This window comes from Colobus angolensis, unplaced genomic scaffold, assembly GCF_000951035.1.
Source record: "Colobus angolensis palliatus isolate OR3802 unplaced genomic scaffold, Cang.pa_1.0 Scaffold200, whole genome shotgun sequence".
In the NCBI taxonomy this organism is placed as follows: Eukaryota; Metazoa; Chordata; class Mammalia; order Primates; family Cercopithecidae; genus Colobus; species Colobus angolensis.
In genome coordinates, this window is record NW_012115156.1 from 4,994,512 (window position 1) to 5,014,194 (window position 19,683).

The 19,683-nt window shown below is 42.7% G+C and overlaps 1 protein-coding gene across 4 annotated transcripts in view; it reads right to left on the bottom strand.

Annotated features, from left to right (window-relative positions):
* LIN54 (lin-54 DREAM MuvB core complex component) overlaps window positions 1-19,683 on the bottom strand; it is an 86,814-nt gene that overhangs the window by 61,065 nt on the left and 6,066 nt on the right. For 2 of the 4 annotated variants that reach the window (XM_011941769.1, XM_011941770.1), the window contains exon 2: window positions 1,802-1,854. In XM_011941769.1, the coding sequence (XP_011797159.1) occupies window positions 1,802-1,822 (21 nt within the window). In that variant the 5' untranslated portion in view covers window positions 1,823-1,854. Of the gene's footprint in view, window positions 1-1,138; window positions 1,855-19,683 lie in introns of all 4 variants that reach the window. The other 2 variants (XM_011941768.1, XM_011941767.1) reach the window with 1 other exon arrangement.

The window sequence follows — 19,683 nt, forward strand, 5'->3', positions numbered from 1 at the left end:
GATGGAGTTTCACTCTTGTCGCCCAGGCTGGAGTGCAATGGCGTGATCTCAGCTCACTGCAACCTCTGCCTCCCGTGTTCAACCAATTCTCCTGTCTCAGCCTCCCGAGTAGCTGGGATTACAAGCACTCACCACCAGATCCGGCTAATTTTTTGTATTTTTAGTAGAGATGGGGTTTCACCACGTTGGGCAGGCTAGTCTCAAACTCCTGACCTCAGGGGATCCGCCCACCTCAGCCTGCCAAAGTGCTGGGATTACAGGCTTGAGCCATCACGCCCAGCTGATCACTGCATTTCTAAGAGTAGTGGTGGCCTAAGAAAGCCTACCTGGGCTTGATAAACTGGAAATCACTTAATATATATTCCAGTAACCTTCCTTCTTAGGGTCTTGTTCATACTAATAATAGGTACCATTATGAAACATCCTCAATATTTTGATAATTATACTACACATTTCATCATGATCAAAAAGTATTCTTAAGAAAAAGTCGAAAACTCAGAGAAGATAAGTAACCTACAAAAGTTTTCCATAACTGGTAGGATAACATAGAGGCAACTCAAACCCAGCTGGTACAACTCTAAAGCCTATATGTTATCTTCCATCGCATGTCACTGTCTTTTCCATAGTACAAACATAAATAATGGCAATGAACAGTAAACTCCAAATAAAAGGCACACGCTGGCTAACATGCACTATTACTGGCTCTGAGGGTTTCTCAGAGCAACAAAGTTCTCCTAGCCTTTGGTCATCTGTTAACTGGAAAAAAAACAAAAAGCAAAAAACAACGTTGTCTAAATGATTTTTTGATAGCCCAGCAGCAAGTCTGGTATCTTTATACCAGCAAAACATCCTTGTAATCAAACTACCACTAAGAATAAAATGCATTTTAAAATTAGTAAAAGGCTATAAAATACTAATTTGGAATTTAACCAAAATTAAGTTTGCTTTCTAAGTTATCTGGTAAAAATTTTCATAAGCATTAGACATATCAAACTTAATAAAAACACACACAGTTACGTAAAACATTCAAAAGAATTCAGTAACAACTATGTATTTAGTAACCCTACAAACACAACTATGAACCAGTTAAATTTTTTTAACATGCATTTTAATTAGTAAGCCCCCTTTTTTCTTTTACCTGTACTGTTTTTAACTGTTGGGTCTGTAACACAGAGGGCTGAGTTGTAGTATTAATCAGTTGACTTCCTGGGGTCAATGCTGAGACACCAATGACAGGTTTCACCTCTGGCCTCCCTCCAATGGTAACTACTTTAATTTGCTGCGGTGGTAACTTAGCATCTCCTGACTGGGCCTGAGTTGTAACTTTCTGAGCCTGGGGTAGTTGGCTATGGGGTAGTGCTAAAACAATTGGTGAACCAGACTTGCCCAAAGTTGTTAAAATTAACTTCTGTCCATCTGGTTTAAGGGTCTGATTGCCAAGTTTAAGATCAGATGTCTGTGATACTTTGTTTAAAATAATCTGATTGGCTGATATAGTCACAGGAGTCTGAGCACCAAGTTTTTGAAGGCCACTTGGAAAAGCTGGTTTCACTGTGGTATTAGAATCTGCTTTAGTAATTGTGGTATTCACTGCAACTTGGTTAGTGTGGTTACTGTACACTGTGATTGGTTCCGTGGAAATGGGCGTGGCTGTAGAGTCACCAGTAGAATTTATGTTGACAATTTCTTCCAGTTCTGTCTCCATGGGAATTGGGGATGAAACAATAACAGCCTCAATACTATCATCATCCACTAAAGTTATACCAGTGTCCATTATTTCCTCTGGAAGCAAACTATTCACCTCGGCTGGCACCACCTCCATGATCGTTCTCCCGCTAGAAAGTTGATCAGGCACTGTAATAAAAGTTGAAAAATGAACAAGTTACTAGGTTTCAAAAGATGTAAGAAAAAAAAATCCAAGAAAAATGCAAATGGCAAAATGACAATTTTTAAATTGATATATAATTGAATGAAGAACATTCCTGATGCTTATCTGGGCTAAATCATGTTAACACATCTTCAACCTGCAAGAATCTGTAATCTAGGTCATATGGAACACAAAACTAGAAGCAAACATTCTTACTCTCCTTGTCTCAATCCACAAGTATCTCGCACTCAGGCAACACTACGTCACATAATCACATGAAACTCCTTTCTAATGCCCTCTAATAAAACTTGTCATCTTTGACGTATCTGATCTTATTTCTTCCCAGTTTTTTTTCCTCTCATTGACAGATTTGAAAACTGCTGATTCACACAAGGAAATAAAGATTTAAATATTAACATATTGTAAAATATATTCAAATCTCCAATGAGCTAGGTCCTAATATGAGTGTACTATCCCATTTTAAAAAATCCATTAAATACCAAAATTAATGTTAAAGGAGTTTCTAGAGTAATCCATCTCAGCAATTGCAGATCAAATAGCATTTGTGGTCCAACTTTGATCAACTAGCTTCATACCAAGGAAACTTTTATTTGGAAAGAAGATTCTCAAACCCTCCTCAGCCATTTACTTATTTATTTAGTTTGTTTGTTTATTTATTTATTGAAACGGAGTCCCACTCTGTTGCCAAGGCTGAAGTGCAGTGGCACAATCTCGGCTCACGCAACCTCCGCCTCCGGGGTTCAAGCGATTCTCCTGCCTCAGCCTCCTAAGTAGCTAGAATTACAGGTGCCTGCCACCATCACCTCCTGGGTTCAAGTGATTCTCCTGCCTCAGCCTCCTGAGTAGCTAGAATTACAGGTGCCTGCCACCATGCCAGGCTAATTTTCGTATTTTTAGTAGAAACAGTGTTTTGGCATGTTGGCCAGACTGGTCTTGAACTCCTGACTTTGGGTGATCCACCTGCCTCAGCTTCCCAAAATGCTGAGATTACAGGCATGAGCCACCATGCCTGGCCATCCTCAGCCATTTAAAGTGTCAAAAAGAACCATTTAAGAGATGCACAGCCAGTCCCCATGAAGAAAAAAAAGTAATAGTCATAAAGCAGATTATGAAAAACTTCAAGCTGTGGTACTTTTAGCCAAAGGTCTGCAGAACTTCCAATAAAGGAATCAATTCTATTATCTTCATGTATAAAAGACAGTAAATCATGTTTATGACAGAATAAATTACAGGGAGTTATTTGCCCAGAGAACATCAGATCCATAGGAACCTAATCAGCAACTTTCTTCTCTTCCTTTTTTTTTTCTGAGATGGAGTCTTGCTCTTGTTACCCAGACTGGAGTGCAATGGTGCAATCTTGGCTCACTGCAACCTCCACCTCCCAGGTTCAAGCGATTCTCCTGCCTCAGCCTCCCAAGTAGCTAGGATTACAGGCATGCGCCACCATGCCCGGCTAATTTTTTGTATTTTTAGTAGAGACTGAGTTTCTCCATGTTGGTAAGGCTGGTCTCAAACTCCCAACCTCAGGTGATCTGCCCACGTTGGCCTCCCAAAGTGCTGGGATTATAGGCGTGAGCCACCATGCCTGGCCCTGTTTTTTTAAATATAAAAATATACCACCCCGGCTGGGCGTAGTGGCTCACGCCTGTAATCCCAGCACTTTGGGAGGCCAAGGTGGGTGGATCACGAGGTCAAGAGATAGAGACCATCCTGGCCAACATGGTGAAACCCTGTCTCAACTAAAAATACAAAAATTAGCTGGGCATGGTGGCGTACACCTATAGTACCAGCTACTCAGGAGACTGAAGCAGGAGAATCGCTTGAACCCGGGAGGCTGAGGTACAGTGAGCCGAGACGTGCCACTGCACTGCAGCCTGGCGACAGAGCAAGACTCCATCTCAAAAAAAAAAAAAAAGATACAGCACCCATGTAAAATTAACACAAAAGTAGCAAATTATGACTATTAGCATTGGCAAATACTACTACTGCCAAAATAAACCATCATTATTGAGTGCTTACTATACAACAGTGATGACATAATTTAATTTATTCTCACAACAACTCAGAGATGGGAATCATCATTATCTCTGTTTTATAGATGAGGTCATTTAGAAAGGTTAATTTGCCTAAGGTCACACAGCTAGTGAATGGTAGAGCCAGGACTCCAGCTCAGGTTTTTAAGATGCCACAGTTAATAATCTTGGCTGGGCACAGTGGCTTTTGCCTGTAATCCCAGCACTTTGGGAGGCCGAGGTGGGCAGATCACCTGAGGTCAGGTGTTCAAGACCAGTCTGGCCAACATGGCAAAACTCCATCTCTACTAAAAATACAAAAATTAGCCGGGGCGGTGGCAGGCGCTTGTAATTCCAGTTACTCAGGAGGCTGAAGCACAATAATCACTTGAAGCCGGGAGGCGGAGGGTGCAGTGAGCCGAGGTTGTGCCACTGCACTCCAGCCTGGGCAACAGAGTGAGACTCTGTCTCAAAAAAATTTTTTTAAAAAGATGCCACAGTTAATAATCTTAATCCCAAAATTATATTCCCTTAAATTTTACCATTGGTGTTTTAAAACAGGGAAAAAATAAGTCTACTTTTCCAAACAAACAAAAAACCGGCATACATGTGCAGAACATGTAGGTTTGTTACACAGGTGTATGTGTGCCATGGTGGTTTGCTACACCTGTTGACCCATCCTCTAAGTTCCCTCCCCTCGACCTCCACCCCCCAACAGACCGTAGTGTGTGTTGTTCCCCTTCCTGTGTCCACGTGTTCTCATTGTTCAACTCCCACTTATGAGTGAGAACATGCAGTGTTTGGTTTTCTGTGCCTGTGTGAGTTTGCTGAGGACAATGGCTTCCAGCTTCATCCATGTCCCTGCAAAGGACATGATCTCATTCCTTTTTATGGCTGCATAGTATTCCATGGTGTATATGTGCCAAATTTTATTTATCTAGTCTATCACTGATGGGCATTTGGGTTGGTTCCAAGTCTTTGCTATTGTGAATAGTGCTGCAATAAACATACGTGTGCACGTGTCTTTATAGCAGAATGATTTATGTTCCTTTGGGTACATACCCAGTAATAGGACTGCTGGGTCAAATGGTATTTCTGGTTCTAGATCCTTGAGGAATCACCACACTGTCTTCCACAATGGTTGAACTAATTTACATTCTCACAAACAGTTAAAAGCGTTCCTACTTCTCCACAGCCTCGCCAGCATCTATTGTTTCCTGACTTTTTAATAATTGCCATTCTGACTGGCATGAGATGGTATCTCATCGTGGCTTTGATTTGCATTTCTCTGATGATCAATGAAATGATGTTGAGCTTTTTTTCATGTTTTTTGGCCACATTTGTCTTCTTTTGAGAAGTGGGTCTGTTTATCACTAAAGATTAGTTTTGTCTTTTTGCTCATCCCAGAAATTCATATAAATTGAATAATATACGTACTTATGACATAAAGCAATCATATGGTATGAGTTTTTTCTTTCAGCATGCTTTTGAGATTTATCTGCATTGTTTTACTTATTAGTAGTTCCACTCCTTTTTACTGCTGAGTAATATTCCATTGTACAAATCAATGACAATTTGTATATGCATTCATCTGTTAATGGACATTTGGACTGTTTCCAATTTGGAACTATGATGAATAATTCTACTATAAACTGCTATAAATATTTAGGTTCAAGTTTTTTCTGAAAATATATTTTTCATTTCTTTTGAGTAAATATCTAAAAGGAGATCTTGCAATTCCTTCTAGGTGAATCACATGGTAAGTTTATTTTTAATTTTGCATGAAACTGCTAAACTATTTCTCAATTTAACTGTAGCATTTTATACACCCACCAGCAATGTATGAGAGTTCTAGCTGCTCCACAGCCTCACCAACAATTGGTATTGCCAGTCTTCTGTTGGTCTTTTTAACTCCCAGCCATTCTAGTGTATGTGAAGTGATATCTCATTGTGTTTTTAATTTGCAATTCCCAGATGATTAATGACTCTAGCCTCTGTTCATGTGCATATTGTCTATCTGTATATCTTCCTTTGACAAGTTCCTGTTAAAGTCTCTGTCATTTTTTTTTTTTTTTAATACCTGGTTTGGCTGGGTGTGGTGGCTCATGCCTGTAATCCCAGCACTTTGGGAGGCCGAAGCGGGCAGACCATGAGGTCAGGAGATCGAGATCATCCTGGCTAACATGGTGAAAACCCCATCTCTACTAAAAACACAAAAAATTAGCCGGGCGTGGTGGTGGGCACCCGTAGTCCCGCCTACTCTGGAGGCTGAGGCAGGAGAATGGCGTGAATCCGGGAGGCGGAGCTTGCAGTGAGCCGAGATCGCACCACTGCACTCCAGCCTGGGAGACAGAGCGAGACTCTGTCTCAAGGGAAAAAAACAAAACAAAAACGAGTTTACAGTCTTACTGAATTGGATGAATTCGTTACATGTACTGCAAAGTTACCCGTCACTTACAACATCTTAAAGGACTCACTAGGGTTTTGGGACCCCAAAGTACTAGCACTTCTTTATGTGACTCTTCCTGATCAAAGAATTCCCTCTGGCACTTATGGGCATTCACGGCACAAGCATGTAAAAATATCAACATCAAATATGCATCGGCAATGACAATCACAACAACTTACAACAAAGGGCTCCACTCACAGTGTCACACTAACTTTCTTCCCCAGATCCCAAGAGTTGAATCTGGATACTCCATCCCCACTGAATGATGATTTAGTTCCTATATCCAACAGAACTATAAAAGTTTGACTCCTTCCTCTCCCTAAAGTTCTTTCAGCATATTTAGACATATGAGTATGGCCTTGGTCCCCCTAAGGACACACAGACATCAGCCCAACCCCTTTTAATCTTTCTCTTTAAAGCACCTGAAATTAAAGAGTAGCAGGAGGGAGAGGTCACGCCACAGAGCAAGACTGTGGCTCTACAGCAATAAGCAAAGCTTGCATTTACTTTCATTTTCAAGCATTAACCCTTGCAGCTCAACCAAACTTCTAAGGTTTTGAATCCACCTAAAGCTCTATATCCTTATTGTGGACACCATATGTTCCGCTTTGAGGGCTTCTTAACGCAGCAGCTATAGCCACATTGCCTTTCAGCAGAGCAGGGGCCATGAAGTTGAGTGTACAACAACCAAAGCACCATTCAGGTGGTATGTTTCAATCCTGCCTCTCAACTAAGCCTCTAAATTATTCATTAACAGGTAGAACAGTGGAGGACTTTCACTCTCCCTATCCTCACTGCCCTTGCCCACCACCTGGGTAAGACCATTCACTAATAGACGCCAGAGAGAATTTTTCTATCTCCTAACCTAGTCCAAGAGGCTCTCATCCTTCCTCTCAGAATGCCATGCCTGTCAGTACCCCATCCTCATGGCCAAAACTATCAAGAACTGTGAGAGGTCTGAGACTTCCTACTCTCTTTGAAAGCTAATAAAGTAGCCTAGTACTCTTCCATGGATACCGGCAGAAGACACAGTAGTCCTGTGTCAGAGACAAAAGGACTTTTGACCCACAGTACAGCAAGGAACACGAGCATCATGTGTGTATCAGTTCCCCCATATCCCCCAAGCGCGGCAGGGAAGACGCAGGGGGGGTCCAGGTAGATACCACACATGCAGTAGGTTTGCATCATAGCTGAGGAACCCTGAGCTTAGGGAACCCAAATCTTTTTCTGTTGTTGTTTTGAGACAGAGTCTCTCTCGGTTGCCCATGCTGGAGTGCAGTGGCGCGATCTCCGCTCACTGCAAGCTCCGCCTCCCAAGTTCATGTCATTCTCCTGCCTCAGCCTCCTGAGTAGCTGGGACTACCGGTGCCCGCCACCACGCCCAGTTAATTTTTTGTATTTTTAGTAGAGACAGGGTTTCACTATGTTAGCCAGGATGGTCTCGATCTCCTGACCTCGTGATCTGCCCGCCTCGGCCTCCCAAAGTGCTGGGATTACAGGCGTGAGCCACTGCGCCCAGCCAGGGAACCCAAAGCAAACCTGCTCTTTGCCCAGAGGGAGATATTATCTTTATTATACTGGACAATAAGCAAATCTGCCCTTTGCTACAGAGGGAGATGCTGTATCATCCTAGGCTGTTTGCTATACAGATATCACTGAAAAGATCATTTAAAACAAAAGGGCTGTCACTGCCTCACTGGTAAGAGGTACAGAAATGCAAGGACCTATGGAAAAGCCAGGTGCAATGGCGTGCACCTGTAGTCCCAGCTATTCAGGAGGATGAGATGGGAGGATCGCTTGATGCCAGAGGTTCAAGGCTACAGTGCACCACTCTACTGCAGCCTGGGCAACACAGTAAGAGCCTGTCTCTTAAGAAAAAAAAAAAAAAAAGATCCATGGAGAATTGTCTCCCAAATAACTATATCTTATTTATGTTAGCAATATTGTGCACTTTAAGTATATAGGTCTTATATGTATTTTGTTAAATTTATCCTTAAGTATTTCATGGTTTTTTGATGCTGTTATAAATGGCACTTTTTTCTGTTTTCCAATTGTTTACGAGTATGTACAAATAAAATTGATTTTTGTATACTGTCCACGTATCCTACAACCCAGCTAAACTCACTTGTTAATTCTGATAGTTTTTCAGTATAGATTCCTTACGAATTTCTACAAATACAGTCCATGTTGTCTGTAACATCTTTATTTCCTCCTTTCCAATCTGCATGTTTTATATTTCTTTTCCCTTACTACACCTTGCTGGGACCTCCAGTAAAATGTTGACTAAAAGTGGTGACAGCAGACATCCTTGCCCTGTTCCTAATTTTATCTGTTAGTTAGAGGTTTCCATAGATTTTCTTTACCAGGTTGAGAAAGTTTACTTCTTTCCCAATTTGATGAGGTTTTTTAAAAATCATAAAAGGATGTTTAATTCTATCATATGCTTTTTCTGCAACTAGTGAATCGTATGGCTTTTTTTAGTCTGTGAACCATATTAATTTTTGATTAAATTAATTTAGTATTCCTGATATAAACCCCACTTGATCACATCTTATAATTTATATATATAGCGCTAAATTACATTGTGCTAATATTTTGTTAAACATTTTTGTTATGTTCACGAGGGATATTGATCTGTAGTTTTCTTTTCATTTTATAGTGTCTGCCTGGAGACAATGCTAGCTAATAAAATGAATTGGAGTGTGTTCTTATTTTTCAGGAAAAGTTTGCACAGAACTGTCTCTATTTCCTCCTTAAATATTTGCTAAAATTCACCAGTAAAGCCATCTAGATATAAAGCTTCCTTGTGGGAAGGTTTTTAAATATAAATTCACTTTCTTTAGCAGATGCAGGGCTATTCAGATATCCTTCTTCCCAAGTAACCTGGGATATTTGATAGTTTGTGTCTTTGAAGGAATTTGTCTATTTCCTCTAAGCTGCCAAATGTATTAGTATAAAGTTACATGTAATATTCTTTTAATATCTGCAGGATCTGTAGAAATGTCCTCTCTTCATTCCTCATAGTGGTAAATTGTCTTCTCTCCTTTTATTCTTGATTAGCTAGAGATTTATCCATTTTATTGAGCTTTACAAAGAACCATTTTTGGACCAGGCATGGTGGCTCACACTTGTAATCTCAGAACTTTGAGAGGTTAAGATGGCTCACTTGTGGCCACAGGTTTGAGACCAGTCTGGACATCATATCAAGACCCCACCTCAACAAAATAAAGATAAAAATTAGCTGGGTGTGGTAGGGCCTGCTTGTAGTCCTAGCTCACACTCCCTTGACTTGGAGGCTGCAGCAAGCAAACCATGACACAGTGGCGTGAACATGGCTCACTGAAGCGTCAAATTCCCAGGCTCAAGCAATCCTCCTGCCTCAGCCCTGCAAGTAGCTGGGACTACAGGCATGCACCACAATGCCTGGCTTTTGTTTTGTAGAAATGAGGTTTCACCACGTTGCCTAGGCTGGTCTCAAACTCCTGAGCTCAAGTGATCTGCCCAGCTTGGCCTCTCAGCATGCACCACTATGCCTGGCCCATTTTTTATTTAATTAACTATTATTTTTACCTCTTTCCTTCTGTTTGATTTATTCTTCTTTTCCTAGAATCTTTTCTTCTTTTTTTTTTTTTTTTTTGAGATGGAGTTTCATTCTTGTTGCCCAGGCTGAAGTGCAATGGCGCAATCTTGGCTCACCACAACCTCCGCCATCCGGGTTCAAGCGATTCTCCTGCCTCAGCCTCCCAAGTAGCTGGGATTATAGGCATGTGCCACCACGCCTGGCTAATTTTTTGTATTTTTAGTAGAGACAGGGTTTCTCCATGTTGGTCAAGCTGGTCTCAAACTCCACACCTCAGGTGATCCGCCTGGCTCGGCCTCCCAAAGTGCTGGGATTACAGGAGTGAGCCACCACGTCCACCCACCTAGAATCTTAAGATGGAAGCACAGATCAGTGTTCACCAAACTACTAAATCATGACAATGGTCTTTATGTATTGCTTCCCACCTAAGAATGGTTGCTTGTTTGTTTTTGAGACAGAGCCTTGCTCTGTCACCCAGGCTGGAGTGCAGTGGTGCGATCTTGGCTCACTGCAACCTCTGCTTCCCGGGTTCAAGTGACTCTCCTGCCTCAGCCTCCCAAGCAGCTGGGATTAGAGGCGTATGCCTCCATGCTGGCTACTTTTGTATTTTTAGTAGAGATGGGGTTTTACCATGTTGGTCAGGCTGGTCTTGAACTTCTGATCTCAACTGATCCACCCGCCTCAGCCTCCCAAAGTGCTGGGATTACAGGCATGAGCCACTGTGCCCCGCCTGATATTTACATTTTTAAATGGTTGGGGTGAGGGAGAATATGTGACAGACTTACATGACTTACAAAGCCTCAAATATTTGCTACCTGGACCTTTACAGAAAAAGTCTGTCAACTCCTCGTTTAAATGATTGATTGATTTTAAAACTTTCTTCTTTTTTACAGTAAGCCTTTACTATGAAAACTTTTCCCCAAAGCTGCTTTAGATGTATTCCATTAATTTCAATGTTTTTATTATCATTCACTTCAAATGTTTTCTAATATTGCTTGTGATTTCATCTGACACATGGATAATAAAGTGTGCCATTTAATTCCCAAGCACTTGGAGAATTTCTAGCTATGCTATTATTGATTACTAATTTAATTATAGTATTATCAGAGAACATAATACTCTGCAACATTCTCATTTGAAATTAGACTTGTATTTTGACTCAGTATATTCTCTCTTGGTGAACGCTCCTTCTGCATTTGAAAAGAATTTTTACTTTTTTTTAGTTTTAGTTTTTTTTTTTTTTGAGACAGAGTCTCACTCTGTCACCCAGGCTGGAGTGCAGTGTGCAATCTGGGCTGAATGCAACCTCCACCTCCCTGGTTCACACAATTCCACTGCCTCAGCCTCCCGAGCAGCTGGGATTACAGGTGCATGGCACCACGCCCAGTTAATTTTTTTGTATTTTTAGTAGACAGGGTTTCGCCATGTTGGCCAGACTGGTCTCGAACTCCTGAACTCAGGCAATCCGCCCTCCTCAGCCTCCCGAAGTGCTGGGATTACAGGCGAGAGCCACTGCGCCCGGCCAAGAACTTTTTTTTCTTAATAGTTGCTGAGGGTAGTATTCTATTTATGTCAGTTAGCAAAAGCTGGTTGATAGTGTTATTCAGATCCTTGATATCCTTAATAAATTTTTAGGCTGTTAAAATTCCCAAATATGATGGTGGATTTGTCTATGTCTCCTCTTCTGCACATTTTTGCTTCATATATTTTGAAGTTCTGTTGTCAGAAGAACATAGATTTTTATCTGTCCTGTTAAAAGACACTGAAAATTACAGGAGTGGGACTCGCCCTTTGAAGTAGGAGCAAAGTCCTAACTTCTAACAAGAAAACGTCTGGGCCGGGTTCAGTGGCTCACAACTGTAATCCCAACGCTCTGGGAGGCCGAGGCAAGAGGACTGCTTAAGTCCAGGAGTTGGAAACCAGCCTGGGCATAACATGGTAAGACTCTTTTCTCTACAAAAAAATAATTTTTAAAAATTAGCCGGGCATAGTGGAGCATGTCTAAAGTCCTAGCTACTCGAGAGGCTGAGACAGGAGGAAAGTATAATCTCAGAAGGTCAGGAGTTCAAGACCAGCCTGGCCAATATAGTGAAACCATGTCTCCACTAAAACTACAAAAATCAGCTGGGCGTGGTGCTGCATGCCTGTAGTCCTGGCTACTCAGGAGGCTACGGCAGGAGAATTACTTGAACCCGGGAGGCGGAGGTTGCAGTGAGCAGAGATAGCGGCATTGCTCTCCAACTCTGGCGACAGTGCGAGACTCTGTCCAGAGGGGAAGGGAGGGGAGGGGAAGGGAAAGAAAAGAAGAGGGGAGGGGAGGGGAAGGAAAAGAAAAGAAGAGGGGAGGGGAGGGGAGAGGAGAGGAAGGAAAAGAAAAGAAAAGAAAAGAAAAGAGAATCTGAGTGTTTAGTTGACCTTTGAACAACAGGGTCCACTTACACACATTTTTTTTCCATAAATATATTAAATATTTTTTGGAAATTTGTGCCAATTTGAAAAAACTTGCTGATGAACCATGTCACCACTTAGAAATATCAAAAAGATTTAAGAGAAAGTTTGATATGTCATGAATGCATAAAATATATGTAAACATTGTGTTTTATAATTTACTACCATAAAATATATAAATTATAAAAAGTTAAAATGTATAAAAACTTACCCACACAAACACATTGTATCATTTGCAGTGGAGAGAAATGTAAACAAAGATGCGCTATTAAATCAAAACCACAAAAAAGTAACTGTAGTACATACTATACTATTGTAACATTTTTGTAGCCACCTCCTGTTGCTACTGTGGTGAGCTCAAGTGTTGCCACTAATTGTCTGTTTCCACATGAGCAGTTCCTCCCTCCAGTAAATTGTGTATTGCAGTAAAAGGTGATCTCCGATATTTTTCATCGTGCTTAGTGCAATACTGTAAAACTTGAATACACTAGGAGACCCATATGAAGTGCCACTAATGATGCTGGAAGTGCTCCCAAGAAGCAGAGAAAAGTATGACATTACAAGCAAAACTTTAACTGCTTGATATGTACTGTAGATTGAGGTCTACAGCTGCAGTTGCCCAACATTTCAAGATAAATGAATCCAGTGTAAAGACCATTATAAAAAAGGAAATCTGTTAAGCCATCACTGCAGTTACACCAGCAGATACAAAAACCTTGCACTTTTAGCAAAATATTTTTTTGTCTAACATTGAAAATGCAGCCTTTGGCCAGGTGTGGCCAAAGTGCTGGGATTTGGCTCATGCCTATAATCCCAGCACTTTGGAAGGATGAGGCAGGCAGATCACCTGAGGTCAGGAGTTTTAGACCAGCCTGGCCAATATGGTAAAACCCCGTCTCTACCAAAAAATACAAAAATTAGCTGTGTATGGTGGCACATGCCTGTGGTCCCAGCTACCTGGGAGGCAGAGGTGGGAGAATAGCTTGAACCCGGGAGGTGGAGGCTCTAGTGAGCTGAGATCGCACCACTGCACTTCAGCCTAGGTGATAGAGCGAGACTGTCTCAAAAAAACAAAACAAAAAAAAGGTCAAGAAAACAGGAGAAGCAGCTTCTGGTGACCAAGAATTCCCAGGCGCCATTAAGAAAATCATTGAGGAGAATGGATATATGCCCAAACAGGTTTTTTGTTTTGTTGTTTTTTTTTGAGACGAAGTCTCGCTCTGTCGCCCAGGCTGGAGTGCAATGGCTGGATCTCAGCTCACTGCAAGCTCCGCCTCCTGGGTTTACGCCATTCTTCTGCCTCAGCCTCCCGAGTAGCTGGGACTACAGGCGCCCACCACCTCGCCCGGCTAGTTTTTTGTATTCTTTAGTAGAGACAGGGTTTCACCATGTTCACCAGGATGGTCTCGATCTCCTGACCTTGTGATTCGCCCGTCTCGGCCTCCGTCTCGGCCTCCCAAAGTGCTGGGATTACAGGCTTGAGCCACCGCGCCCGGCCCTTGTTTTGTTGTTTTTTGAGACAGGGTCTCATTCTGTCACCCAGACTGGAGAGCAGTGGCATAATCAGAGCTCACTGCAGCCTCGACCTCCTGGGCTCAAGTGATCCTCACACCTCAGCCTCCCGAGTAACTGGGACCACAGGTGCATGCCACCACATCTGGCTAAATTTTTAAAATTTTCATAGAGATAGGGTCTCATTATGTTGCCCAGGCTGGTCTCGAACTCCTAGGCTCAAGTGATCCTCCTGCCTCAGCTCTCCAAAGTGCTGGGATTACAGGTATGAGCTACCATGCCCAGCCCAAACAGGTTTTCAATGCAGTTTCGAAAGTGCCTTATTCTGGAAAAGAATGCCATAAAAGACATTTATCAGTAAGGAAGAGAAGGCAGCACCAGAATTTTTAAGGCAGGAAAGGATAGGCTAAGTCTATTGTTTTGTACAAATGTAGTTGGGTTCATGATCAGAACTGCCCTTATCTATAAAGCTGCTAAACCCTGCGCCTTGAAGGGAAAGGATAAACACCAGTTGCCACTCTTCCAAATGTACAACAAGAAGGCCTGGACAATGAGAACTCTTTTTCTGGATTGGGTCCAACAGTGTTTTGTCCCTGAAGACAGAAATACCTTGCCAGTAAGGAACTGTCTTTTAAAATTCCTTTGATATTGGACAATGCTCCCAGCCACTCAGAACCCCATGTGTTCAACACCGAAGGCATCCACATGGTCTACTTGCCCCCAAATACATCATCTTTAATTTGGGCTCTAAGGTCCTTTAAGGCTCATTATATATGGTACTCTATGGAATGAACATCAAGTCTATGGAAGAGAACCCGGTTGAGAGAACGTTATGAAAATCAGAAAGGATTACACCACTGAAGATGCTGTCATTGTTATAGACAAAGCCATGAAAGCCATCAAGCCCAAGGCAATAAATTCTTTTTTTGTTTTGTTTTGTTTTTTTGGAGATGGAGTCTCACTTCGTCCCCCAGGGTGAAGTACAGTGGCACAATCTGAACCTCGGCTCACTGCAACCTCTGCCTCTCAGGTTCAACTGATTCTCCTGCCTCAGCCTCCCAAATAGGTGGTATTAAAGGCACATGCCACCACACCCAGCTAATTTTTGTATTTTTAGTAGAGACAGTGTTCTGCCATGTTGGCCAGGCTGGGCTCAAACTCCTAACCTCAGGTGATCCGCCCACCTTGGCCTCCCAAAATGCTGGGATTACAGGCATGAGCCTCCAGGCCCGGCCCAAAAGCAATAAATTCTTACAGAGAAAACTGCATCTAGACATTGTGCATGACTTCACAGGATTTACGACATAACCAATGAAGAAAATCATGAAATAAATTGTGGATATGACAAAAATGGTGGAAGGCGAAGGGTTTCAAGATATGCGTCTTGGGTAAGGCACAGTGGCTCATGCCTGTAATCCCAACACTTCGGGAGGCCAAGGTGAGGGGATCACTTGAGCCCTGCAGTTTGAGAGCAACCTGGGCAACCTAGTGAGATCCCAACTCTACAAAAAATTTAAAAGTTAGCCAGATGTGGTGGTGTGAACCTGTAGTCCCAGCTACTCAGGAGGCTGAGGTAGAAGGATCACTTGAGCCCAGGAGGTCAAGGATGCTGTGAGCTATGATCACACCACTGCACTCCAGCCTGAGCAGGAGTGAAATCCTGCCAAAAAGAAAAGAAAAAGAAAAAGAAAGGATCTTGGAGAAATTTAAGAGCTAACAGATACCAGACCAGAGGAATTAACGGGGGACAACTTGATGGAGATGACTGCTTCTGAACTAGTGCCAGACAATAAGAAAGAAGATGTAGAAGCAGTACAGAAAACAAATTGACAGTAGACAATCGGCATTATTCAAGACTGCTTTTGACATATTTTATGACATGGACCCTTCTACGATACACACAATGAAGCTAAAGCAAACGGTAAAAAAAAGCTTGCTACCATAGGGAAATATTGTTAGAGAAATCAGGCATAGTGGTACACGCCTTTAATCCCAGCTACTTGGGAGACTGAGGCAGGAGTTCAAGACCAGCAACACAGTGAGACATCACCTCTTTAAAAAAAAAAAAGTGAGGGTGAGGGAGGAAGGAAGGAAGGAGGGATAGAAGGGAGAAAGGGAGGGAGGAAGGAAGGGAGGAAGGGAGGGAAGGAGGGAGGGAGGGAAAAAGTCAGACAGAAATTACAATGTATTTCCATAAAGTTACATCAAGTGTCCCTGCCTCTCCTGTCTCCTCATGTACCTTCTCCACCTCTTCTGCCTCTGCCACTCCAGACAGCAAGACCCATCGCTGCTCTTCCTCGATCCACTTCAGTTCATGAACAGTAACTATATTTTCTCTCCCTTACAGTTTTCGTAATAACATTTTTTCTCTAGCATACTTTATTGTAATAATATGACATGCAATAAATATATAAAATATGTGTTAATCAACTATGTTATCAGTAAGGCTTGGACAACAAGTTTTTGGAGATTCAAAAGTCATATGTGAGGCCGGGCGCGGTGGCTCAAGCCTGTAATCCCAGCACTTTGGGAGGCCGAGACAGGCGGATCACAAGGTCAGGAGATCGAGACCATCCTGGCTAACACGGTGAAACCCCGTCTCTACTAAAAATGCAAAAAAATTAGCCGGGAGTGGCAGCAAGCACTTGTAGTCCCAGCTGCTTGGGAGGCTGAGGCAGGAGAATGGCGTAAACCCGGGAGGCGGAGCTTGCAGTGAGACGGGATAGCGCCACTGCTCTCCAGCCTGGGCGACTGAGCGCGACTCCATCTCAAAAAAAAAAAAAAAAAAAAAAAAAAAAGTCATATGTGGATGTGGATATGACTGCTTGGGGTTGGTGTCCCTAATTCCCACGTTGTTCAAGGGTCAACTGTATTTTCTGTACCTAGAGCTTACTACTAGCATTAACTGGTTAACTATACCACTTAGATTTTAGCTTTTCTTTTTGTGTGTGAGATGGAGTCTTGCTCTGTCACCCAGGTTGGAGTGCAGTGGCATGATCTCTGCTCACTGCAACCTCCGCCTCTCAAGTTTCAGTAATTCTCCCGCCTCAGCCTCCTGAATAGCTGGGATTACAGATGTATGCCACCACACTAGACTGATTTTTTGTATTTTTAGTAGGCATAGGATTTCACTATGTTGGCCAGGCTGGTCTTGAACTCCTGACCTCAAATGATCCACCCACCTCGGTCTCCCAAAGTGCTGGGATTAAAAGTGTAAGGCACCTCGCTCGGCCGGATTTTAGCTTTTATTTCTAAAATCAAACATCAACTAAAAAACCAGTTATAGAACTACATTTCTCAAACTAAACTGGGAGCAGTGGACTACAACCCATGAGTTCTGATGAAGGTTTGAAAGGTTTGTATTTCCCAGAGAAGACTGGTATGGCCCCTGTGCAAGGACGACATGCAAATTTGTGAAGTGTTCCATGATAAAAACAAATTAAATACATAACTTTTTTTTTGAGACAGAGTCTCACTCTGTTGCCCAGGCTGGAATGCAGTGGCGCAATCTTGGCTTACAGCAACCTCCACCTCGGGGCTCAAGTGATCCTCCCACCTAAGCCCCTGGAGTAGCTGGAACTACAGGTGTGCAGCAACCACAACTAGCTAATTTGTCTCGTTTTTCTGGAGACAGGGTCTCGCCACATTGCCCAGGCTAGTCTCAAACTCCTGAGCTCAAGCCATCCACCCACCTCGGCCTCACAGAGTGCTGGAATTACAGGCGTGAGCTACCACACCCGGCCTAAATTTTTTTTAAAAAAAGAAAGGCTTATATTTTCATTTCAATAGTATTTTTATAAAGTACATTCTGGATCATTTGAATAACCACATCACATCCAAAATCAATGTACAAGAATTCAGATGAGCTAAAGAAAAAGGCACAAAATGGACTTAAAAGATAAATGACATATTTATGCCAAATAAAAGCCAAACCACTTAACCTGAGATTTAAGAAGGAAAGCCTTGCAGCATTCAAACACAGAAGAGTGGCGTAGAAATTGAGTCATCATAGGATATAGAGTATGTAGGATATAGAGTATGTAGTATGCACTGCCAGGTGCAGTGGCTTACGCCTGTAATCCCAGCACTTGCGGAGGCTGAGGGGGACAGATTGCGAGGTCAGGAGTTCGAGACCAGCCTGGCCAATATAGTGAAACCCCGTCTCTACTAAAAATACAAAAAAATTAGCCAGGCATGGTGGTGGGCGCCTGTAGTCCCAGCTACTTGGGAGGCTGCGGCAGGAAAATCACTTGAACCTCGGAGGCAGAGGTTGCAGCGAGCCAAGATCGCACCACTGTACTCCAGTGTGGGTGACAGAGTGAGACTCCGTTGGAAACTGGACAGGAAAGGACAGGACAGGACAGGAAAGGAAAGAAAAAGAAAGAAAAAAACTGCACATCTGCACTAAGGCAGAACCTAGTATACTCACTATGGAAAGAAATATATTTTTGTTTTGTTTTGTATTGAGACTGTCTTGCTCTGTCATCAGGCTACAGTGCAATGCCAAGATCATGGCTCACTGCAATCTTGGACACCTAGGCTCAAGTGATCCTCCCACCTCAGCCTCCCGAGTAGCTGGGACTACAGAACAGGCACAAGCCATATCACTCTGGCCAATTTCCTTTGTATTTGTTGTAGAGACAAGATCTTGCTACGTCGCCCAGGCTGATCTTGAACTTGTGGACACAAGCTATCCACCCATCTTGGACTCCCAAAGTGCTGGGATTACAGGTGTGAGCCACCATGCCTGATCTAAAGACTGTTTAAGCAAAACATCATCATCTATCGCTGTAAGTTTAATTTTTTTACGTTGGTTTTACAGTTTTGTTTATATTAGATTCATAAATTTACTTTTTGTTCGTTTGTTTTTGAGACAGAGTCTGGCTCTGTCGCCCAGGATGGAGTGCAGTGGTGCAATCTCAGCTCTCTGCAACCTCTGCCTTCCAGGTTCAAACGATTCTCCTGCCTCAGCCTCTGAAGTAGCTGGCATTTTTCGTACAGGAACCCACCGCCATGCCTGGTTCATGTTTGTATCTTTTAGTAGAGATGAGGTTTTGCCATGTTGGCCAGGCTGGTCTCGAACTCCTGACCTCAGGTGATCCGCCCACCTTGGCCTCCCAAAGTGCTGGGATTACAGGCATGAGCCATCTCACCTGGCCTATAAATTTACTTTTGATTTATACTGGTTTTATATATTTATATCTATCTTACAAAGTAAATATTTTAATATTTTAATAAAATAAGTTATAAATATTTTAATAAAATACTGGGGATTCACAATTTTTTTTTCCTTTAAAAGGGAACTGTAAATCGCTATTATTAAAAAAACAAAAAACAGGGGCCAGGCATGGTGGCTCACGCTTGTAATCCCAACACTTTGGAGGACTAAGGCAGGCGGATCACTTGAAGCCGGGAGTTTGAGAACAGCCTGGCCAACATGGGGAAAGCCCGCCTCTACAAAAATTAGCTGGGCATGGTGGAGCGCACCTGTAGTCCCAAATACTCAGGGGTCTGAGCTAGGACAATCATCTGAACACGGGAGGCAGAGGTTGCAGTGAGTCGAAATCACACCACTGCACACCAGCCTGGGCAACAGGGTGAGACTCCATCACGGAAAAAAAAAAGTCAAAAAATAGATGCTGGAGAGGTCGTGGGAACACTTACACACTGTTGGTGAAAATGTAAATCAGTTCAGCCACTGTAGAAAGCAGCTTGGGGCTGGGCGTGGTGGCTCAAGCCTGTAATCCCAGCACTTTGGGAGGCCGAGACGGGCGGATCACGAGGTCAGGAGATC